The 24,763-nt window shown below is 45.2% G+C and overlaps 2 protein-coding genes and 1 pseudogene across 3 annotated transcripts in view; 1 reads left to right on the plus strand and 2 right to left on the minus strand.

Moving 5' to 3' along the window:
* Positions 1-2,227, plus strand: part of LOC109472157 (uncharacterized protein C22orf15-like) — a 19,064-nt gene extending 16,837 nt beyond the window's left edge. The window contains exons 2-3 of the mRNA XM_019771730.1: positions 611-785; positions 1,422-2,227. Of these exons, the coding sequence (XP_019627289.1) occupies positions 611-785; positions 1,422-1,599 (353 nt within the window). The 3' untranslated portion in view covers positions 1,600-2,227. The remainder of the gene's footprint in view (positions 1-610; positions 786-1,421) is intronic.
* A 9,308-nt stretch (positions 2,228-11,535) lies between these two features.
* LOC109472131 lies at positions 11,536-17,520 on the minus strand (annotated as a pseudogene).
* LOC109472307 (uncharacterized protein C15orf41 homolog) overlaps positions 17,254-24,763 on the minus strand; it is a 55,973-nt gene continuing 48,463 nt past the window's right edge. For both annotated transcript variants that reach the window (XM_019771988.1, XM_019771992.1), the window contains one exon: positions 17,254-17,682. In XM_019771988.1, coding sequence (XP_019627547.1) covers positions 17,544-17,682 — 139 coding nt within the window. In that variant the 3' untranslated portion in view covers positions 17,254-17,543. The remainder of the gene's footprint in view (positions 17,683-24,763) is intronic.

Here is a 24,763-nt window from a genome sequence, read left to right on the forward strand (position 1 = left end):
GCCAAACGTTATATTATTTCTTTTGAACCTTGACACACCATGTATTTTAGTTCTATATTCTCGTACATCTATAACTGCGTCAAGAATCTAGAAGAAGTTGAACATGTAAATAGTAGATCACATTAGTACGTATAGTTTAAGTATCATTGCTGTATCCTTTTCCTTGTTTATTCATGACATGTACTTAGCTTGTTAGAGCACAAACGTACAATAAAGGTTATTCATTCATTCGTTCGTTCGTTCGTCCGTTCGTTCATTCATTTATTCGTTCGTTCGTTCTTTCATTTGTTCGTTCATTCATCCGTTCGTTCGTCCGTTCATTCATTCATTCATTCATTCATTCATTCATTCATTCATTCATTCATTCATTCATTCATTCATTCATTCATTCATTCATTCATTCATTCATTCATTCATTCATTCTTACACTCATTCATTCATTCATTCATTCATTCATTCATTCATTCATTCATTCATTCATTCATTCATTCATTCATTCATTCATTCATTCATTCATTCATTCATTCATTCATTCATTCATTCATTCATTCATTCATTCATTCATTCATTCATTCATTCTTACACTCATTCATTCATGTCTGTTCCGCAGGCCTTATAAAGGAGCTGGACATCCACCCTCGGGAGAACGCCGGGAAGTTCCTGGCGCCGAAGACGACGTACGTGCTGGTGCGGAAGGTTCTGGTGTCGCACGGCAGCAGCGACGAGGAGGCCAGTAACAAGTCATCCAGCAACAAGACGTCTCCTGCGCAGAACAAGGAGTACAGGTGGGAGGGAGCAGCGTCTTCTTTTTTGTCGTCTTGCTCTTTCTTTCTCACTCACTCACTCACTCACTCACTCACTCACTCACTCACTCACTCACTCACTCACTCACTCACTCACTCACTCACTCACTCGACACCCCTCTCTTCCTCCTGCCATGCCTGTCACTGAAGTCTAAATCTTATCATTGTCTCTTTCAGCTTCCTCATGTTCTTTTTACCTTAGACTTAACGTCAAGACAAAAGCAATGTTCAAGAGGAAAGCAAAGCGGAATGTTGATTTTGTTCTGGTCTCTCTCATCCTTTCTACATGGAAGTCTATGTCTTCTTCCTCGCTGTCAGTCTCCTCGTGTTCTTTTTGCTTCTATATAATAATAATCGCATCATCATCGTCAATCCGGTGACTCATCATGAAGATATACTAACAGAGTTGTAAGTCAAGTTAAGATCATTAAACTTCATGTTGATTGTGATCTTCCTGCTTTCCATCTACACTGGGAGGTCTGCGTCATCCTCGTATTTAACCTTTTATCTAACGTCATCATCTTAAATTGTTAGGCCAATATCCTATTGACAAAGTTGTCTGATGTAAAGAGATCTCGATGGCTGACGTTGTAACGTGTGTGCTGCTGTGTCTGCTAGGTACGAGCCCCTTCTGGACAACTGGAAGGAACTCTACCCGAGTTACCGGCCGCACTTCGCCAAGGAGGAGATACAGCAGGGCGGCCGGACCCGGCGGGGAGGGGACAGGCCAGGATCGGGCGGCAGGACCACTCGCACCCGCAAGAGAACCAAGGCTAGCCGGTCCCCACACAACTAGCAACTAGCCTGGATGCCAGACCCATTACAGGATAGGCCCAGAGTTAGCCAGCGTGTGGATTAGGGCCTAAATGAGAGGACTGTGGTATAAATTCCTTGGGGGCATGTTGTAATCTCCAAGCAGATCCTAGGGTGGAAAGGCAGTATCAAATTGGCCAGGCAGTATCTGGTCAATTCCATACTGTCTTATGCCATCCTAGGATCTGCTTGGAGATCCATTAGCATGTTGATCCTGGAAGCAGCCTGGCACCCAGGCTACCAGCTGTGTTTGCCGGTGTCGTCTCCACCTGTAGCAAGTGTAATATAGTGATATGTTTTCATAACGTTGGATGTTTTTGCTGTGCTGCTATGATTTGATATTTTTGCGGTGCTGCTATGAATTCAATCCATGATACTCGTACTGGTATTTGTCACTCTCCTAGTATAATTTCGAGGGTGTAGAAGTTATATACTTTTATAACATTCCACATCTGATCATTGTCTTGAAACGTGGAATGTCAGAAAGTGGAACATCATACTTATTCAGAGTTTATTGCGTTGTATTTATGGTAATCTGCATGTATTTTCTCGCTACTGGCACAGAAAAAATCAAGCTTGTACATGTAGCTTCGGACACAATTTCAAAGTAAAGTGGATACTTTTATAACTTATCTGTCGTGTGTTGCTGGTCTCGTGTCATACATAGAAATCATTGTAAACCTTTACTTCAGAGGTAACGGGTCCTTAAACAAGGCAGATGATGTAAATGCAAACTCGACTCGTGATTGGTCAAAACTTGGTAAAACTGCTTCTTAACTAAGGTCCACTTTCAAACCCACCCATCTAAGCACCACACCCAGAGAAGAGGTAAATGATCAGGGAAAGTTTAGATCGTGAATAGTACGGAAGCAATCGTTCGACAACTAACGAACTTCAATCATAGCGCTGAAGAATGAGTTACGCAACCAAAAGAAAACTCGGAGGTACTGTTATTGTGTAAACAAGTGCTCTATATGGTTTGGAGTATATAAACCCTGTTTCCCGAGAGAAAAGACAACATGAGGATCCTCAGAAGTGTACCATCATGTTCCCGTCTGTAAGATTGATATAGCGCACAGTGACGATATGTACGAGCACGAACACAGTCCCGGAGGAGAACTTGAATTTGTCTTTGACTCGAGATGAGTCGGAATTCCTATTCCCACTTTGACACCTCCAGACGCATGTACTATTTCATCGTGTCTTGCGGTTGGTTTGAGGTCGCTGTATTGGGGCTTGTTCGAATAAATCAGGATTTGAAAGTGCTCCCCAACTGGGGCAGCTGAAAAGAAAAAAAAAGAATGGCAGAAAGTTCCAACTCAGACAAATTGTTATGCGGCAGCAGGTTGTAAAGACAGCAGCAAACTTATCACCAAAGCATGATTTTACAATCATCAAACCAACAAGACTGAAAATAAGTTAACCAAAGGCAATTATCCACCAGATCACGAGATATCAAAACCAGGCCCAATGCGGTACCACAACAAGCTGCCAGGGGGCTCAAAATCTAGTCATTTTGAGGACTCATCAATACCTACCCACGTACCAAGTTTCATGCTTCTTGAACTATCGTGCCAAACTGGCGTTACGCCGAAGGGTCAGTTATACCGGCTATACCGATACAGATACAGAAACCATACACACATACAAAAACATAACCTACTTGGCGAAGGTAAGGATATTAGCAACTTCATAGTCTACACCAGTCGGACGACTCCTTTGCAGGCTGAATAAATAGTAGAAATCGGCCTAGCCTACAAAGGCAAATTGGACCCTCTATGACCGGTTTACTCCCCTGAACATTTACATTCCTGTTTAGGCCAATTTCTACTATTTGCTCAGCCTGCAAAGGAGTCTGGCGGAGACTACAAAGTTCCACCGACGGTCGCAAGCTGTACGTGACGTCACAGCGCACTACGTCACGATCCAAGCGAGGAAAGCTCCCCTCGACCCCCCGCGAACACACTTCAGTCGCAGGATATCATCAAAAACTACCGCCGAAAAAACCGCACAGGTTGATGGCAAATTTCCACATCAAACGTCTCATCGTGTGTCCTGAAAGTTGTCCTTGGGTGGGGAAATGGATACAGACTGGCCAATTTGATACTGTCTTGTGCGGTAATAATGGCGGGTATGGCATCGATCATGTGCGCCTGAAGGGGGAGAGGGGGAGGGGGTTGGAGGAGGGAAGGTTGTTGGAACTGGCAGACCGTCGCTGAAGTTGTGCAGCTGAGAAAGCCACCGTGAGAGAACGAACAGATCCACAAAACACCCGAAAAGAGTTTCATCTGTTTGGTGGAACATAGGATATAGGGATATTCAAGTTAATTTACACAACCAGTAATGTCTCACCCTGCTTACGTTTCGTTGTCTATCAGTCAGTCAGAAGCTCTGAGAAAGGTGTCTGATAGTTATAGACACCGACACGTAAGCACGGGAAGAGACATTACTGGTTGTGTAAAAGAAAATCCCTACATCAACAGACACACAAAAAACAGTCCCCATGTACAAGTGGCCGGGTCCATGGCGACGTAACGGTCCCGCTAGAGGAAGAGAAATGCCGGCGATCTGTCTGTAATGCGCGAGCATGAGCAATGTGCCGTGCGCCGCTGTGGACCATTACACTAAAGACCCGCTAGATTACATATTCCTGGAAAATAGAGAAGTTTGCCCGCCAGTGACAGTGTCAGAAATAACCCAGCAAGCCTCGATGGGACCGGATCTATAGTGGTGATTAGCTCCAGTAAAGGAGGCGGCTTTCCGCCAGATACTTTCATGAGGCAGACGTACAAAGGCAAATTGTTAATCGCGCACACCTGCTGGGGCTTATCTGAGGAGGACTCCCGTGTTTTATGGACTTGAACAGCGAGTTCGGCACTCGCTGGATCCGCCGGGCGATGGAACGAAAACATTGGTAATGTTGCGTTCTAAGGAGCGGCAGGGCGTCCCGTTTCTCGTCAGTGCACCGCGCATTGGCACAGAAATTACATGAAAATCACGTCTTCGGGGGTAGGTGCAAACCGGGGTTCGTACAAGTTGAGGCAGGGAATATTAAATCCGCGGGAACCGGCTATAAAGGGGAATGGGGAAGATTTGCGGGGACTTTCGCGTATCGAGTTTGGGGAAGACAGGAAAGAAAAAAACGCGGGCGTTCGGCTTGTGCTTTCCGTACAGTCAAATCGACAAGATCGTTAGAGATATTGAAGTTGGGATGAGAGGATGAGGATATAGCCTTTTTCGTCTGCACGTTTAACACACGTCATCTAAGGTAACTCATTTCATCTCTTATCCGAGTACACTACAACCAAGTTCGACATGCCGGAATATCATCATCGCAATTTAATAACGCGGAGGTATAATATAGTAATACTTCATCAGGCTACGTCCGCCGCAGTACTAGTACCGGTGACACGCGTACTCGATCGAATCAGAGGTTTGGGTTTTGAGTTATTTTTGGCGCGATTTTATGTTCTTTTATTGGGGTTTCTTTTTGCACTGGAATTTTTTTCACCCAATCCCCAAAAAAAATCAAGTGCAGAAAAGAAACCCCGATAAAAAAAGCCTAAAAACACACGCAAAATAACAAAAAAAACTAAACCTCTGCTTGGAGATTAGGTGACGCGCCGCACGTGACCTTCACAGAGCCATACGGACGTGGGGAGGTCAGAGGTCACGGCGTCGCGTGGCGCGGAGGGATGCGGCACATCACAGGGCCGGGATGATCAATCGGGCACCGGGGACCGGCGCACCTGCGCTGGACGTTCTGATGGGGAAGACAATTAGGGAGATTGCCCGGTGGGTCGCGGAGGGACCGGGCAGGCCAGGGGGACCGGGACGTGCGTGGGTCGGCGGTAGTCTCCACCAGACTCTTTTGCAGGCTGAATAAATAGTAGAAATCGGCCTAAAAGAATGTATCTGGCCAGCATATGCAGGCAAACTGGACCCTTTATGACCGGCCAACTCTCCTGGCCAGGTGTATTCTTTTTAGGCCGATTTCGACTATTTACTCAGCCTGCAAAGGAGTCTGGTGGAGACTAGACCGACGGAGTCGCGTCCGCCCGATGGCAGGTGGCGGGAGCCGTCCCGAGGGACCCGGATCTAGTTACGGATAGAGCACCGGAAATTTCCTACTACTGTACATCAACTCACTCTCTCACACCACCTCAATCTCGGTGGTCTCAGTGTTACACACGGTTAAACAAGCTGGACACGCGAGCAAGTCATTACCGACGTTTTCCTTCGCACGAAGTTTTGTTGTAGTATAGAAGTCTTTTATATAATATATTATAACACAACGTGAGGATGAGGTACGCTCTAGCCAGCGTCTTTGTTTGCAGTCACAATGACACATATTCATCTAGGAGACAAAATTGATGAAGCGTCTCCCACGCAGTGATTTTGGAACCAGACGCCCAGATCCCCTGAGCCACTAAACTCCCCTGGCGATTTCCCCCCAAGTTCGGAAAAGTCGACGTCACACGGTTTTATTTTTTAAACCCCAACGCGGTATCCGGTTCGCTCTACAGCCTACAGAGTGTGGAATCTGAGACAGAGCATTAAAAAGTCATCAAACTTAGTTCCTAAGCCCCGGAAAATGTCATTGGGTGACCGCCATCACGGCACTTACATTTAAAATGAAAATGCCATTATCGCCCGAGATATCACATTTCGCGGGCCGGCCTCGCGCGCGCTGCACTTTAGTCGTCGTGCAAAAACACGGCGAAGGACAAGTCTGGAGTCAGATGGGGGAGAGAGCACAGAGAGGGACACGGACACAAACGACAAATTAATGGGGAAAGGGGAGATTGGGGCGAAATCTTGCGTGTAATCTGCATTTTAATAAATGAATGGCAGCCGGAATTATTGCGGTATTACATTCTGAAGGGTACAAATTAGGAATTTATGTAAAGTCAGGTTGGGTCCCCATCCATCACGGGATCGATGTGTCGCGATATCACAACCAGCATTAATTGCGTCGCCGCTTATTACCCCGCTCGCCCAGAAATGAAATTATCTATTAATTCTAGATTGGGAAAATTTCGCGATGATTGCAAAGATAGGAGAAACTTCGAAATTAAAGAAGAAATCCCCCTAAATTAAACGCTTTCGCTGATCATGATAAGGGCGCGGGGCGGTCGACGGGGGAAGTTGGTGTGTGAAGTGATGGTTTAACCAGGAGGACACCTCTAGTCCGGACAGTCAGGTATACTTCTACCACTAATGCACTGTACCTGTCCTAACTGTGTCTCACAACATCCAACTAACTTTTCACACAACAGACACACACTTTCGTGACCGTCCTATTCCATGATACGTTGTTTCCCCACAGAAAGTAGTTGGGGTTTTCTTCGGAACTGTGAAGAGGAAGAGAACACCACTGTACCAGTCATACATAATACCTGTGTTTCACAACATCCATAGAAAACTTTTCACACAACAGACAAAAAAAACTCACACCGACCAGGACATGATATACTGCCGTGGCACTCAGTTAGCAGACGCAGACCTATCTAGTCTTATAAATATTAGATGCTTCGCTTTTTCCCGCTCATTTAGCAAGCAGCGGAGTAATTGATGTAATGGGAGCCCGAGATAATGGGAGCGTAATGAGGTTACAGGGGACAGGAGCGGCTGTGAGGACCGGGGAGTGCTCCGGCAAGCCTGCACAAAGGCGCCACAAAAGCCGGGCTGCTCGGGCACCAGTTGCGCGCTCTTTCCTAGTGTGGGCGTCGCCGAAAACGCCGGCACAAAAAGTTGCCGATATTTCATCTTTAAGTTAACACGGACCAATTCATTAGACGGTGAACCCTGACACGCGGGGAGGCAGGGGTGGCGCCCCGCACGGTGCTTGCCTCCTGAGAAATGTCCTCGGCCTGCTTTATGGCCCCAAAATCGCCAAGACTGCACTAAAATTACTTAAGAGGCCTTGAAAGGATCAAGTCCAGTAATCCTGGATGAGATATGGCCCCTCTTTTTTCATCTCCCGAGCGGCGCGCTGCTCGGGCCCTCCCGTAGCGCCGCTCTACGCGACAATTTCCGGTAATCGACCATGAAACGCGCACAGAAAGCACCAAATGAGGTCGGATGAGTCAGTTTCATCGTGTTCATTACATCCGAGCAGAGCTTTAACTTTCCCCCCCGACTAGAGCTAGCGGAGACCGTCCGATGCCTGATTTTCGGGCGGGCGGATTACGATCTCTGCGTCAGTCGCGCCCGGAGGTTTCAACTTGCGTTTTCACGTGCCTGACGTCAGGTATCTCCGATCGGTCACGTGACGCGACGTACGTACGCCGCTCTTACGCTTCTTGTCGCTCTTGCTTCTGAGATCCGACGTTCACGCGAGCAGGGGTATATTAGAATGCCAAATTTCATTACTGCGCTGCACTAAACCCCCCAGTCGTTAAGGTAAGACCCTCCATCGTTCGGGGTTTGCCAGCCGCGGTTTTACGGCAAATCCGGGAAGCGGGGTAGAAGCTGGCGGAAAGCGACTGTACCAACACCTCTGCAGGTGGAGACACCTGCATGCCGCAGTAGTGTGCCGTCCCGTTAATGAAACAGGTGCAGGTGTCGATGACATCGGCAGGATTTCCCCGCCGAGCTCCGCTGAGCCGAAATGACAGGGACAAACTGATAGGAAAGTGAGCGAAAATGACGCATAAAAATGAGCCGTACGCATCTCGTGAAGCTGGAAGGTCGATGAGTTTGGCAGGTCCTCCTGTGTACGTACCGTACGTGTGCGTTTGCGCGCGGATCGCGAAGAGAGGAACACTGCGGCACCATGCGCCACCATGCGGGAGTGATCTAACTAGTGCCGCTTGTCTTGTGGTAAATAGAATATCAGATACATACATATAATCAAACACGCGACACCGACGCGCTAATTCTGAGCGCTCCTTCGCCCTTGAAGGCCCGCGCGCTTCGCTGTCTCATTCGATTCGCGGCAGTGTCAATAACTCGGGATATCTTGGACTTATGGAAATGCGACTTTATTCAATTATAAGAAACTTCCGGCGATCATTCGTCAGTGGGACGATATTTATGAGTGTATCTTTTCTTAAAGAGCACGGGGCTATGAAATATTGGCACGTCTGCTCAGCGCACAGATAGCTCGAAAATTAGATTCATAATGAGGCTTTTCATTCCGCAAATGGCATTTGCCTCCGCGTGTCGGGATTTCGGCGGTAGCGCCCAAGATTGAATTTCTCTCTGACGCAGTTATTTATTTTTATTGCCGCGGCCCTGCTCGCCAGATGATAATGAAGAGCGCATTTGTCCGTGGCCGCCACAAACGGCGCCGCAAGCCGCCCGTGAAATTTTACAACTGAGAGGAAAGAACGTCGGGATCATCGTGCCTCCGGAGCGGGGACTTGTATCGGATGGGTCCTCTTCTTACTCTCACTGAAGTTTCCCTTGTGTCGACACATCAGTCTTCCGGCTGACTTCCTTTTCAAGTCACCAAGTTGTTGATTCTTCAAACGCACGACGTACTCTTCAAGTAGAAAGTTGTAAATTCTCCACTTCTGTACTAGAAGTTCAGGTGACAAGTTGGTATGGATTGCAGGATGTAGTTGTGTGAAACTGTCTAAAGTTCATTGCACTTTTGTCAAGTTGTGTGTACTTGCACATTCCGTACGTTTGAAATCACACTGTTGGTAAGATTCTGATTTTTTTTCAATATATATATACTTTTTCGGTGATTTAACTCTTTTTATTCTATTCCCCACACCACAAAAACGGCCTTGTAAGGAAAATATACACATCTACCCCTTGTTAAAGTTCCTGTCATCTTCCGTTCCCACCAACTACCGTGGATGTTGAAAAATCCGGGATAAGCACATCCGTTAACCATGCTTGTCCCCCAGGGCGCCTGTGTTATTGTTATGAACGAGGCAGAAATATACGGTGGCATTTAGGCCGACATGTGTTTTGTGGCCACAGTGGACGCCGCGACCATAAAAACCCGCGACGCTCCGAACGGAGACACTGTAATGTCAAAGAAATTAGCGAAATATCGGCCATAAGATTTAACGAGATCTGGGGTTGGCGGGGTAAGGGCTCCCCTGGCGAAGTCGTGAACTCGCGGGACGTGTTAGGGTGAGGACGGACGGCGTGGGGTGGCCAGCGGCAGTTTACACGCGACCTGCGGGCCGACTGGCCCCAATTTTCGGCTCTGTCGCCTCCCTGTGGACTGTAGATTTTTTTCTAAATCAGAAAGAAAACACAAAAAGTCTCTCAGTATTTTATCTTGTGACAAGAGCAACTTATAAGGGTGAAACACTTGACCCGCTGCACAATTCTTCACCAACAACAATCTCGCCAGATGGGGAAAAGTTGGCGGGTAATTAGTGAAGGATATACGCGCGGTTTCGTAGCGGTAATTTTAAAAACTAAAACGACGCCGGTGTTAAACGTAGACAGACAGGCGAGTAACGCAGGCTTACGGCAAATCACCGGAAACGCAGCGGGAGGTCCCTTTGGAAAGCGACTACTGTTTTAAAAACTGTTGCTACTGCGTTGTTATGTTACCAAGCGCTCACCGTGCAGTTTCAGATCCTCTTCCTAAGGGATCACTGTTTTAAAGTCATTCAAAAGAACACTTCCGCCGTATACTGGTCCAAATATCACTTCGTCTCAAATTATTATGTAATATCCATAAAGGTATTCCCATAATGTAGACGTCAATGAGATTTCACATAAATATGAACTGACGCGCCGCGAATTTATGTTGTGACAGGACGTAGGACGTAGGTGGGAGTTCTGTGGCGGTTGGTCCTGTCCTTGGTGCTGAAGGCAGCTGTTAGTGTCCGGTCTTAGTTACCGGGACGGCTGGAGGAAAACAAACTATCGGGATGCAATTTGCAGTGACGAAGGTTGTCTAAGACTGTCTGTAGTTGAATATTGAATATATATATCTGTTCGACATTGAATTTCTACGTGAAAATGTTCAGGTCTAGGAAAAGTATGGAGTGGTTAGAGGCCTAGAGGTAGAGGCAGCGTGCAAAGGACGAGCAACCAGATAAGAGGACAGACAATAGACTATATTGTAACTGTGGTTTTTCATGTTTACACACAACTTTCACGTTTTCAATGAATGTCTCGTGTCCACATTATTTTATTGCCAGATATGGATTTACGTTTAGTGACAATTAATTTCTTTCTAATGATTTTATTCAATTTTGGACTTGTGTCCACTGCCTTTCTTTCATGTAATCCTGATTACCACTTTCAATCTGTCAACAATTGTTGACTTTGAATCAGTGGATACGATAGCACTTGTTTTGCAACAGCCAAAACATCTACAATGGTTATCCCATTCTATACTATATAATCTGAAGTTTATTTTGCTCAAACTCCTAGCGCGCCTTCCAATTTCTTACCTCAAAACTTCTACATTCTTCTCTATATTTGCGAGCGCGAAGAAATATGTGAGGTAATAAGACACGGCCAGTGGTACTTACAAGGCGGATGATTAAGACCTTTGCAGGAGAGTTTGCGCGAGCGGACGTTTAATAACCGCAGCAGACGAAGCCAACTACTCCGCAGAAAGTTTTAATGGCCGGAAAAGAACACTCTGACGATGAAATCATCTTCCCTTAACGCGCGTTATATGGCCCGCACTATATTGCCGTCAACTTAACGAGCGTGCGGGTGTACTTGGGGTAAAAACTTAATATCATTTTTGAGTGAAATTGTCCCGGAGTCTCTCCCGCTGCACGGATAGCTGATCAGGCGGGCACAAACAACACTGACCTCACACCATCCCCGGGCCAACCGCCATTTCCTGAAAATTTTATTAGTGGAAATTGAATTTTGAAAGACCAAATGGTAATGGAAATGGAAATGGCGGAGCAACTCAAAGAAACTGTTTCTGAAATGGGAGGGAATGATGAAGTACATAAATGTGCTGTCAGGGAGTCTATTATTTGTGCGGGGTGCTGATGGATGGATAGACCCGCGCGGGAAATGGGTTCCGAACGCCGGCAGAGGAGATTGAACCCTCCAGTCCGATAGCTCTTTGTGCGCGCTAAAAGTACCCTGGCGTCTGGGCTTCTGCAGGACTTTTTGACTGGGGGGAAGCGAATGGAAACCCAGACAATCGGATAAACTTAAAAGGGCTACTCCATTCCGCCGAATGATAAATACAAATAATCGAATTTTTCGGATTAAGGGAAAGCCCCGGGGAGAAGTGATTTTACGTTCTGTGCGTATAAAGTTTTTTCCCACAAAAGAAGGGATGTTTGGATATTGATGTAATCATGTACATCCGGTCTGTGTGTGTGTGTGGAGTACGTGGAAGTTTTCCTACCGCTGAAGACGTAAATATACAGCGTTTCGTGACGTTTCAGCCAAAGCTTAGTGAACGTACATGAGTTAGAATAATCACTGCAGTCACCAAAAACTAAACTTTATCTTCAGCACAAAGTAACTCAACTTATCTGTAGCGCTGTGACGTTTGAAGACAACACGAAAAGACAGGTGCATCAACCCAATCTATAGCAGGCGTCTTTTTTTGCTTGTTTGGAAGATCCGAGCAGAAACAACGTTGTCCTACTTTGCAGATTGCCAAAGTAATGACAGCTAAGACTAACAGTTAACTAAAGGCGGGCCTATGGTTCAACCTGTCATTGCGAAGGACTTTGTGCACGATGTATGCCTCTAGTTCACCTAGGATCGTGCAAGGCCAATAAACTTTCCCCGCCCTTGGTTGATATTAATTAATCTATAGTTTGCCCTTTAGGCTCTTTAATGCCGTTACTTGAAGAATGAACGTCGGTGCTGACGTTGTTTTTTCTTAAAAGACAGGGACCAGATGAAGTCGCCTTAAACGCTTGGATCTGACACTTCATATGTTTGTGGGCGGGATGGCCTGTTAGCGCAGTGCCGTTTACATTCACTCCCGACCTTTTGTTAAGCCGCACCTGGTCCCGGGCGCGTCTTTACGACACAGAAGGCCAAACCGTGCGTCGATACGGATTTAATTACTGCGATGTCCTCTCTGTTAAGCGCCTCCTCGTCATGCCAGGCCGTTTATGGCAGAAGCGGCAGCCCGGGATGTAACTGTCACTACAATTGCCAGTCATTAACTGCGCCTCTTAAACGAAAATGTCGCCATTTCCACGTAAATTTGATTCCCAAACCGGGAAAAATAAAAGCGGGGACAAGGGCATCAATTATGTCTGAGTAAGGCCGCGTTACGAGTACGGAGTCGACGTTTGAGAGGAAACAAAAACGCGTTTTCCGAACTTGAGGGTTGAGTGGACTGATTTTTAAGGGTAATTATATACAAGAGAAGTCCAAATATAGATTTTTTAGCGAGAGAAATCGCTAAAAAATATCGTCGAAAGTGACAAGTTCCACGCCGGCGCTGGCACGAGAGTCGCGAGCAGAAATTCAATTCCACGTCCTCGATGCGTGACACATCAGCGGCCATTTCATAAATACAAATAAATACATAAAGGCGGGCATTTCACCGTTGATTTGGTAGGTCGTTAAGTTTTCCCATCTCACGGCGGTCACTCCGCGTCCATATATACAGATGTCCATGTTTTAAACATCACCCATCCATCATAAAGGTAAACGGAACGGACCAAAACACCGGCATGATTTACCTCCCCATTTGGCCGTCATCGGATGACTCCGCCGGGAGAACTTTGTTAGAGAAGTCTGGTCAGTCCGGAAATGGCAGGGGTCGGGGGGAGTGGCCTGCTTTATTCCTGAGCGTTTGGGAGAGTTTTGCGTCGACATTTCTCCTCAAAAAGTTGTGATGAAGAGTTCTTCAAGACATCTTGGCCACCAAAGATGCTCCGTTCGATCCCATACAATTACTCAACCCACTCGATCAATCAATAAACTGGTTGCTTGAACGAGCCATTAGATACAATCTTTTGCTTTGTTCCAGTATTTAATGTATTTAATCACTATGTTGAATTCCAGCAGGCAGGTAAGCTTGGTTAGGACGTATAAGGTGGTGGTCTGGAGGCATCCTGTCGAATAACGTTACTACATATGTGGTATTGAGTCGACTTCAGTTTCTTTTTAAGTTTCTTTCTCAACATGTCAATCTCATGTTTAAGTACATTTGGTGTTGAAGTTGCAAACGTCACTCAACTAGCGGAGAGTAAGACCGTAAAAATATACTGATCAGAAAGTTTTGTATAACAACGTATTAATCTAGAAAAGGTTAAAGGTACGATTGTTGACAACAGTTCGTGAAAAACGTGTCCGCTGTATTCCACATTCATACTGTGCAGAAGTCGGCTGTGAGAGGAAGTTATTGGGTTTCCGCCGATGTAATAGCATCGCGACGAGCAGCAGCCGAGTTCATAAAACACCATAAACTTCTACGGTTGAACTTCTTACTAAGTCCGGCTTCCCCCTTGATAGCCACACGGCGCTTTGATAACAAGAGAACGATTGGTACAATAAAACCCGCCGGGCGAGAAGTAAAAACGTCACACGTCTTGACAAACACCTCGCGCGTTTTTATAGCGTCCAACCAATTTCACATCAGCGCGCTGCCACCTGTTCCTAAACTTTATCTTTCATATTTCTATAAATTTTAATGATTTTGGACACGATGTGACACCTGTTACTGGTGAGGGAGAGCGGCGGGAGTGTTGGCGGGGAGATGGAGCCCATCTCTGCACCGTTCCACTGCAACGCTCCTGTACTCATGTGGAAAACTGGCAGAGGAAAAGTGTCCCGGCCTTGTCCGGATCTGTTAATAGGGGATCGAGCGGGACTGAGGAAATTAAAGTCGGCAGATGTCGCGACTGCCTGCGACTGTTGCCGCGCTTTCACGACAGTAAACTTGAGAAATGTTGGAAACTGATGGCTGGAAAGTGGGACGAGGAAATTTTACTTTTGTTCTTGGGGTCGTATCACAGAAGATATTCTTCTCTCTTTCAGATCCCCAGTATCATGTAGCCTCTATCAGGCTTTAGAAGCGGCAAACTGTACTCTATCGCACCAGCGCACTCGCCCGGCGCATTATCTATTTGGGCAATTTCTGCTCTTTCAGCCGCTTACGAAGCCTGATAGAGGCTACACATCATTTGAAGACCTCGTTATAATATTGCAAAATGAAAACATTAAGGTTTAACACAAAGAAGAAGACATCAAAAGAGCAAGTTTACCACTGGGACTCGTCCCTCCAGCTATGGACATGTACTGCTGATGCTGCCAGGCTATCTTTAGGCAGTACTGTAATATTAGGTACCATCCAGGGGACCGTATAGAAATCGATGGATTCGGCTGATCCAATGGAAGTGCGGCGTGTTCTGTGTTGGCAAGATGTCTCATTTTTTAACAACACGGGTAAAAATAATAAAAGTACATAGCTAAGGGGCACAGAGAATGATATGAAGTTGTAATGTATGATTCACTTAATGTTAGTTCTTGCAAGCAGGATTTGGTCACTGCTATATTTAGTACAGAGGAAAGAATCAATGCTAAGGGTAGAGAACTAAAGGTTAGGAAAATCTTTACTTTGTCGTCTTGTCCGACTTTGGCCTCGATACTGACACCTGCAAATTTACCTCTTCCGATTGAACTCTGACCTCTACAATCACTGGCCTGCTCTGACCAGGAACAGCGGTGACCTTCAGTAACCCCGCAGGAAATTGGGCACAATTTTCCACTGGGTACAGGACAGGCAATAACCATTTCTCATAACTGTTAACGCCTTCTCTGACTCTACAGAAAGTGGAAGATTACATGTAAAAAAAGTTTAAACTATTTTCAAACACAAGCATCAGGCTCCCCCAAATTTTCTACCAGTCCTTGTTTAGTATTCTTCAGGACAAATGTAGTGGAAAAAGTTATTTTTTCTCTCTCATGTATTTCAAATGTTTAATTTCTCACCGTTTGCATATTTTTTGTACAATTTTAAATGCCTTTCACATTTTGAACCACCTGATCATCAAATCACTGTGTCTGAAGGCAGATATCTAAAAAAAAATCAATAATCAAGTCATATCTTTTCTGTCTTATCATTTCCATCCAATGTCTATTGATTGAGAGTAAAATTGGCCCAGTGTTGGTGCTGACAGTGCTAATTCCCCATACCCTGTCCCTGTGTGTGTCCCCTGTGCCCAGAGGTTCAGACACCCTACCTGGAACAGAAGATGACTGAGTTTTACTGGTCCCCGGGGAAGGGCCAGGAAAGATGCAGATCTCCTGCTGCAATTTGCAGGGTCAGTGTGCTAGGGTAATACCGAATCTACCAAACATATACATGTAACAGTGTCCCTATTTACATTGTACTTGGGAGGTACCCACTACATCCAACTGCCTCTTCACTATATTAAAACTTTCTAAATGTGTAAATCATGGCAGTTAAGAACAAAGAGTATAAAGGAACTTAATTCAATCAATTGTGGTATTCTACATGTACTTGTCACCGACTTGTTGGGAAGGCCTTGATATGAATACCTGAAACTTAAATATTATCAAGGACATGTTCTTGGTATAGCTTTGGTTATAATTTTAGACATTGTATATTGTCCTTGAACATACACTCATTATGATGTCTGATGTTGGCAGAACTAGTAACTTAAGTTAGAACCTTTTAGGGCAACAGAAGCAGATTCACAAAAAGCTGCTATATGCTACGCCACAGGTATTCAATACAGCACACCTAATGCTTTGTGTTTAGCCAACAGAAAATGTAACGTCAACAGGATTGCCATAAATGCTGTATCTATTGCAGGAAGTACAAATAGCTCACATGTTTACATATAACATAAGGCTTTCTTACCTCATGATTAATAGTGACATTTCTAACAAAAACTATTCCTGCTAATTCTGTTGTTGTAACATATACAGTATACACGCATAATGCTTCCTGTTTAGGCAACAGAAAATAAATAACATCAACAGGATTCCCCTGAATGTCTTATCTATATATAGCTATTGCAGGAACTCCGAAGTACAAATGATTCGCACGTTTACATAAAACATAAGGCCTTTCTCCCCGTGATTTGTAGTAACATTTCCAAAGAAATTACCCGCGCTGATTCCGGTGTTGACACACGAGGTGTTTCAGAGGTAAACAGAAAGGTGTGTTCCTGTCGGAATGGGTGCCTGGGGACGCCTGCTACGACCCTCGGGGGGCACATAAGATGAAATAGTCTCTTGTCCTTCCCGCTCGGCTGTCTTCCTTCCAATTACACTAAACTGCCTCATGAATACCTGCGTTATTCTGGGCCAGGTCTGATGATGGGTCTCTATGTAAAAGGTGAAAGATAAATCATGGGGAAAGTCCCGGGGGGGGGGCTGTGGGTATGTGCCGCCCAGGGTGGAGACACACCAACTTCACCAACAGCCAATTGCAAGATAAAGCTGACAGCTATGTTTTGCTCCATCTCATCATGATCATCCAAATTGATGGAAAGGCCATAGCAGGCTTCTTGGCTGGACCATTAGGTGTTGTTTCTGATGGTTTATCAGTTTTCTGATTGCACAAGGTTTTTGACAACCACCAAGCCGAAATCCAGAAAACAGCATAAGATAAGCCCCCCAAAAGTCTAGCCTAGAAGCCTGCTGTTGAAGCTAGAAAGTTCTAGGCTGTTGCTCTGTGATCATAGCATATGACAAAGAGAATGTGTACACATACAAGTGGAAACAATGTGTTGGGTATGTTTATATAATTTTAATCTAAGACCATAATGCTTTGTTTTATATACACATTAGTTTTCAGGAATGGTAGACTAAAGAATAGGACTACAGTCGGGTTTTCATTTGGTACCAAAACACGTGTGGCTTTTTTCATCTAAGAGTCAGTAAGACTGAGATTTTGTTTTATATACACATAATATAATAATTTTCAGGAATGAAAGCCTAAAGAATCTAGGGTTTTCATTTGGTGCCAAAACAAGCGTGGATGGTTGGCTTCTGGAGACATCCTGGTGGAGTAAATCCGCCCGGCTATCTGTCCCTGTCACTTAGCGCCTGCAGAGTGCTGAAGGAGTCAGGGAAGCGGTCCATCAGCACGATGCCCTTGTCAGCGTTCACATCCAGCTCATCGATAAAGCCGAACCAGTAGATCACCAGGCCTGGGCCAAACCTTCCCACAGGAAACACAGAGATGCAAGATGTTAGACACTATAAACTACAGATACATATATATACTACTGTTCATATCTAGATGTTCATCTTTTATTAGAAGAATAGGTGCCATTCTTATTAGCCTGGATCCCAGACTGTTCTCAAGGCAAAACAGGTCAGCATGCTGAGAAGCTTTGAGTCTCTGATCATGAGAGGGTCTATGGTAAAATTTCCTTGGGGACATGTTGGCCCTGGCCAAGGAAAGTAAGCCTGTATACTGGCCCTGGCAACAGTCTGGCACCCAGGCTAGCCCTGGAGCTGAGGAGCTAGTCCGTATACTGGCCCTGGCAACAGTCTGGCATCCAGGCTAGCCCTGAAGCTGAGGAGCTAGTCCGTATACTGGCCCTGGTAACAGTCTGGCATCCAGGCTAGCCCTGGAGTTGAGGAGCTAGCCTGTATACTGGCCCTGGCAACAGTCTGGCACCCAGGCTAGCCCTGGAGCTGAGGAGCTACCATGTACACTGGCCCTGGCAACAGTCTGGCACCCAGGCTAGCCCTGGAGCTGAGGAGCTAGTCCGTATACTGGCCCTGGCAACAGTCTGGCACCCAGGCTAGCACTGAAGCTAGCTGAGGAGCTAGTCTCCTGGCCCTGGCAACAGTCTGGCACCCAGGCTAGCCCTGGAGCCGAGGAACTAGCCCGTGTACTGGCCATGGTAACAGTCTGGCACCCAGGCTAATTCTAAGAGATACAAATGTGTCTCGCCCGCAGCTTTCAGAGTTGTAACCTACAGTCTTCAGTAACGTCCCAGGAATCTTGTCATGTGACCATAAGTTGTCATGTGATCACCGGGCTGCTTTCATTCACAGATGGGGGAGTGTGATGGCATTTTGAGAGTTTTAGTAAGTAAGAAGCCTTACGTTACATAGGGAATGTGGTGGTGTTCAGGAGTATCAGAAAAAGGTATTAAATCAATTGCCCATCAATTGGCCCGTACGAAACAACTTTTTTCTGTATGTGAAGGCATCCAATGCATTTACTGCCATTCTTAACACATTCTTATCATCACGTTATACTGTACATGTACTTGAGTAAGGAATCCTTCTATTTTTGGTTCCACCAATAAATTGCTACAACCAGCCTTTTATACGAAACAAGCAAATGTATTCCATATAGAAGTGACATGGCATTTTTGCCTCACAGATATCTGTATGCTTTAGTTCAACTTTAATACTACATTAAAAAAAAAACGACTAGAAAATTGACTTTGAAACCCCAATTTTATTGCCATGAAATCGCTTTGGGTGCCTTTAAATGTTTCAGCCAAGTTTTTGACAACAGAACTTCTACATGCAAGTTTCAGCTTCAGTTTACCTTGTTTTTCTTTTTTTGGTTTTGGCTGGTAACTATCTATGTAATTCCATTTACTGGCATTTTTCTATACTGATTTTCTCTTGCCATTATTCTTGGGTTAAAGTTTTGAGCACCGTCTCTATGGTGGCATCCTCCATGATATAACAGCTCGCTCACACAATACCAGCAGATGAGCTTCAGAAGTGGCAGACATAATAGTTAACTGGCGGCATTAAAACGCCGCAGAAAATAAACCCGGCATATATGGAAACTGGAGCCTGTAACACTAGAGCCACATTACACACCATCAAGCTCATCCCAGCCTGAATCACCTCCTTCTACCGGCAGGATTCATGGGGAGAGCCACACAGTTTCATTTGCCAGTTTTACTGTCCTCTGTAACGATGGACGATAAAGACCAAACTTGATCCTCTTTACTGCCTGGCTCAATAGGCGGGACATATTTCTGTCAGGGATGAGTGGAATGATGACAAACGGCTAAGCCTCTACTTCTGCCCTGTCCAATATTGTAGCCGAGCGCTGCTGTACAAGCCCAGATTGTGGTCCTGAGTGGAAGGAAGAGGCTGTTAGATAGCCAGACGGTGTTGTGAGAGCGTGTAAGGGATGCCTTCATATGTAAAGCAGTGGCGCGTTATCTTGTTCAACCACACACTAGCATCTTCCACCGCCAACCAAGCCACCAGGACTGATAACTGGGCTCGTCTCAGAATACACACACCGCCAGCTAACCAAATCACACACACACCAGATAACCTGCAGTGGATATGACAGAGTTGAGCCCATCTAAAGTGATGATGCCTGCCTGGAGCTTTTTACAAGTTCAAAGCAACAAACAAACAAAGGAGGCTTAAAAGTACCAATATTACAAAACCTACTAAATATTGTATAACTTGCTGTTAAAAAACTATTTATACTTTTCTGTCCTTTAAACTTGGGCTCATCTCAAAATTTCAACAAATCAAACTACAGGTCTGAAATTCTTGTCTATTTAAATAATGTAGAGATTAAGTTTCAACCCAAAATTAAGAAAACATTAAGTATAGAATTTAAAGATTTGACCAGGTATACATTTTTACAGGTGAACACCTAAGATGGAGAGAGGAAGGACAACTTATTAAACACATTACAGAACATGCCCTGACTGTGCCCTAATAATATCTGCTGATTTGATGTCTAATCTGTGATTATACGGCCTACCTCAATACTGTGTCTCCTCACAATGACATACAGACAATTCATTCTGAGATTATGCTAAATATAATTGGTGCTAATCTGTTTTGTGCTCAGGAAGATCGATTTGGCTCAGGTTAAACACCGTTGGTGTCTCATATACAATGTAGAAGGAGGATATTGAAGCGATTGCACCATAACACAAACTTATAGCATTGACAGTATGACAAAATCTATTACATTGTAATTCTACTTTTTCAAACTCAAAGTTGTTTCCAAAGAGGGGCACTGCAAGTGTTTAAGGAAAAGGGCTCCAGTCCTACAATAATTTGCATTCAATCTACAGTTGATCTTTGCTTTAAAAACATTAGCCATTCCTGATACCACTCTATTGTTCATATTTTCTTACACAATACGTAAGGCTTTTCCTCCAAGTATTTCAATAATAAACTGCTGGAGTGAATTATGTCGTAGACATTTTATCAACTTTGTGCTGGGAGGTAGATTTACTATCAGGCTCTCAGGGGTAAACATTAATATTGGTTTAGTTTTTTGTTCTCTGGGTAAATCCATGGGCCTTGGAGGATTGAACAGCAATTTTCCGGAATTTGCATTCCATAATGCTCCTAATCTAATACCATTGGAAAGAGCATCTTCTCATCTGTAATGCAAACAATGGGAAGAGAATGGAGATTTACAGAACAATATGGTGTACTTCACACATCACATTGGAGGTAATGGTTCTCCCAGGGTAGAATTCCACGTTCGCATTGTCCTCTGGTACGGGAGGGTTGAAAAGAAAAGACTATTAGCAAACAAACCGTGCGATGAAAGCCATTCCGAGCAAGGCTATCACTCTCCCAGCCAGCTATCAGGGGAGAACCCCTTTCACCTCTCTGGAAATGAAACCGATGTAATCAGATCCTTTCAATATTGTAGCGGGGCAATGATCGCCTTGCGAACAATGGACTGGTAATGCCGCGCTATCAGCCCAACACCTGTCATTAGCGTGGGGATGCCGGCACAGTCCCCCGCACGTTGGCACACTCCACAACATCCCCAGGCCTCATTGTCCGCCAACGACTGAATCCAGCTTTACAAAATTACAGGTGATTCCTGCCGGCATGATTATCAAACAGGCCCCTCTCTCTACGGGGGAAAACGTTTGATGGACACGGGGGTTTCGGGAGGTAATATGATAATTGCTTTAGCTCGTGGGGAAAAAAATTATTTAGCAGAAGAATTGCGCGGGGAGCCCGAGAGAGAGCGGCTTCCTATTCAGGAAGTGTTGGGGTTTTAATAACGCGGGGAGATAGCAGCACACAATTGGAACCTTGTGATTCATCGCGAGCGGTCTTTAAGTGATCATCGCTCTAAATTAGCCCAATATTTCTACTGGCCTCCTCGGGGGGACCGTCTTTTGTCGAGCCTTGCCGGGCGCTAACTACCGGGCGCGGCGGACGGCGATTTTCCCCGGGATCTGAAATACGACATAGATCAGCAAGCCAGTAGACAGCTGTTGCACCTAACATCATTATTGTGTGCACAGTGGGGTGGGATATTAAATATGGCCATTTCCGATAAAAAGGTGGCCCCTGGCCACGCACCGGCACCATATGAGCCCGCGATATCATCATAAGGCTATTAGCTGCTTCTGTGTGAATTGCTTCTTTATGGCTCTTGATGGGATATGTAATACACCTCGTCCATCAAGCCCAACTTAAATTCCTACCTTGGAGAAAGTCAGCCGCTCTCTTAAAAAAAAAAAAGCTAATGACTTTGTGGTGGTGGAGGGAGAAGGGGAGTGAAGGATTCCCAGACAGTGCCTGGAGGTGGCGAGCAGAATTAATTATGCCGTTTTATTGCCTGGCTGGCAGGTTTTATGGTCATCCCAGGTTAATGGTCGGGCTCATAATGAAGGTTGATTTATGCGGCTGACCCGGGCCACCGCTGGGCCGAAATATGCAGAAAATAGGATTCCTCCGCCTCGCCGACGGATTTAAGCAGCTCACTGTTAATGAAAATGTAGTCGAACCCTCTGCCATTTTCACAGGGCTTATGGGCGCTAAGTCTGGCGATATGAAAACAATCTGACGGTCCCGCACGCTTCTGACACGGCCAGGACGGCCAAACTCATTTCCCGATCAATAGTAATCTTGTCAAATGAACCCTTCCCGGCTCCGCCACCCTTTTGGGCCGAATTCCCTGACCTTGGGTTATGGAATGCCATTTGTCATGTCGGAATGTCCCCGCTCTCCCTTCCCTGGCTTCTTCCCACAACTTTCCGGGCTGGGCGTGCCAGTAGGCTGGGGTTTTAACCACTCCTGGAAACATCTGCAAACATCTGTCAGGGAAAGGGGAAACTCTGGTCCTGCTAATTGCAGATTGGGAGCGGGAACGAAGTTTGGCAGGAGCGGTAACACTTATCCGATTAGGTTCCTTCTCCGCCAGTCCTCCTTAATGTCGGGAGAAATTCCCGAAACCAGGTGCTAAACATGCGAGGATGGAAAAGCAATTTGGACATGGCGAAAACCTTAATTACAGAGGCTGAAAGGCCGTGGCAGTGGTGAAAATTGCCTCCTGGGGTGGGCCACAGAAGACTTGGGCCCCACACTATTAAATTTCAATTTGAGCTCAGAAGGGTGGCCCAAGACCAGCAGAATCAATTCTCCACAGCAGATGGGAAAGTCAGAGTGGCACACAAGGAACCTCATTCCTGAGGGTGCAGAAAGGGCTTTTGATTTTCTCCCAGCCAATATGCAATATCTGCCCGCCCAATCACCATCCGGACCAAATCTCATCTTTTCTAACTCAATTTGATGGGACTTTGAGCTGAAGTTTGGTTATGCCTCCCCCGAGACGTGGACTCCTGGTAGCTACATTTGACAGGCCATCCATATTTAACTCTAAACTTACTTCCTGGTTCTCAAGTATTGAGCCAACTACTACTTCAGAAGCTGCTGTGGGTACTTCTATTGACTTCCAGAACTTCCTGTTGTACAGTGGCGGTACTTACTGAGCACTGAGCCAAATATATCACTGGATCTCTATAACGATGAAGATAAAACACTTCTTCTTCTTCTTAAGTCATCCTCAATTGTGGTGAAGCACGATGCTTTTTCAAGTTCAGCTAGTAGTGCAATGTTGCTTTACGACTGTAATACAGGACATGCAGTAAACTGGAGTCTGGTGGCAAGTTGTATGCTGAATATTCCACAAATGGCCCTATTGTACCATTTCACTGTTGAAGGAAAAGTCATTCTGCAATAAAAAAATTTGAACGCAATATTATGCATGAGTTGATTTCATGAGATATCAACAAAAAATATTTTCTTGCCTTGTTAAGCTTTCTATTTATTTATTTCTGTTTACTTTTAACAGCTTTATTTATTAGTCATACTTTTTTGTCAAGATATGTAACTTTTGCACCATTCATAACATAAAAGTGCTAACTTTGCCAAAACTTTTTTCTTCGGCAACGCAATTCTGAACTTTAGCTGGTAGAGAAGTTTGGTCGGCCGGTCTGGGACCCCGGGGGAGCTGTTCCACTCCTGGCGGGCCTGGTCTCCCATTGGTCGCTCCCCACAAAAGGTCTGCCACACTAAGCGATGACAAATTGTGGAAAGTTGGCTGGGCCCAGAGCTAATCCACATTATCCTGCAACAATTGTGACTTCATCCCTGTCAGAGCCCATTTGGATCAGCCCGGGGTCCCCGGAGTGCCACCGCTCCCACAAAAGAATTAATTTCTAAATCTTGGTCGGATCTGGGCTGACAACTCTACAAGGGATAACGTGTTGGGGGCTGTCTGGTTACAGGAGCCATTTGGAGGGGACGGAGAGTGGAGTTAGAGTAGTATGTAAAGCCCCCCATACCTCGGGGAGGGAGAAGGGGTCCCAGTAAATTAAAGTTTCCCCAGGAATGAAAATCACAGGGATTTGCCGGCCTAGCTGGTTGATATGATAACAAGATTGGTGAGTTTCTGGTGCGCTCTCCTGCGAGGCCTGTGTCCGGCCTCCACAGTTGGCCGCAGTGTGGGGCTTACAGGGACAATATGGTCAGCAGGAACTCACAAAATCAATTTAGCAAACCGCTGGAAGCAAACTGAAACGTTTTGGAGGGAACAAAGAATGAAGATCCAGATTACCTGAGTTACCATGGAAACCAGAGACACTGAGGAAGTGAGGATGATTTTACCAGGAAGGTCTTTGGTATTTCTCAGTATGGGATATCATACTAACGTAAAAGTCTGACGTAAAAGTATTTCTTATTTTTGATCCTTTGCTTATTCATGACATAATCGAATCGGCCTGTCGGTCGCTTTCTATTAAGGTTAAGGCTACATGATTGAAGCCCTAACAAAATCTGTAAACATATCTTGTAGTTGCAATAAATTTTCAGATGCATACATGTATCCTTACACATACAACCTGGTAATACAAAAATATAAATTAATCAATGTTGAAAGCTACCACACTTCACCATCTAACCAGATGACTATAGCTACATGTATCAACCCAAGATGCCAGTGGTTGAGAAAAAAATTTCAACAAAAAGTC

Source organism: Branchiostoma belcheri, unplaced genomic scaffold (assembly GCF_001625305.1).
Source record: "Branchiostoma belcheri isolate BF01 breed outbred unplaced genomic scaffold, Haploidv18h27 scaffold27, whole genome shotgun sequence".
In the NCBI taxonomy this organism is placed as follows: domain Eukaryota; kingdom Metazoa; phylum Chordata; class Leptocardii; order Amphioxiformes; family Branchiostomatidae; genus Branchiostoma; species Branchiostoma belcheri.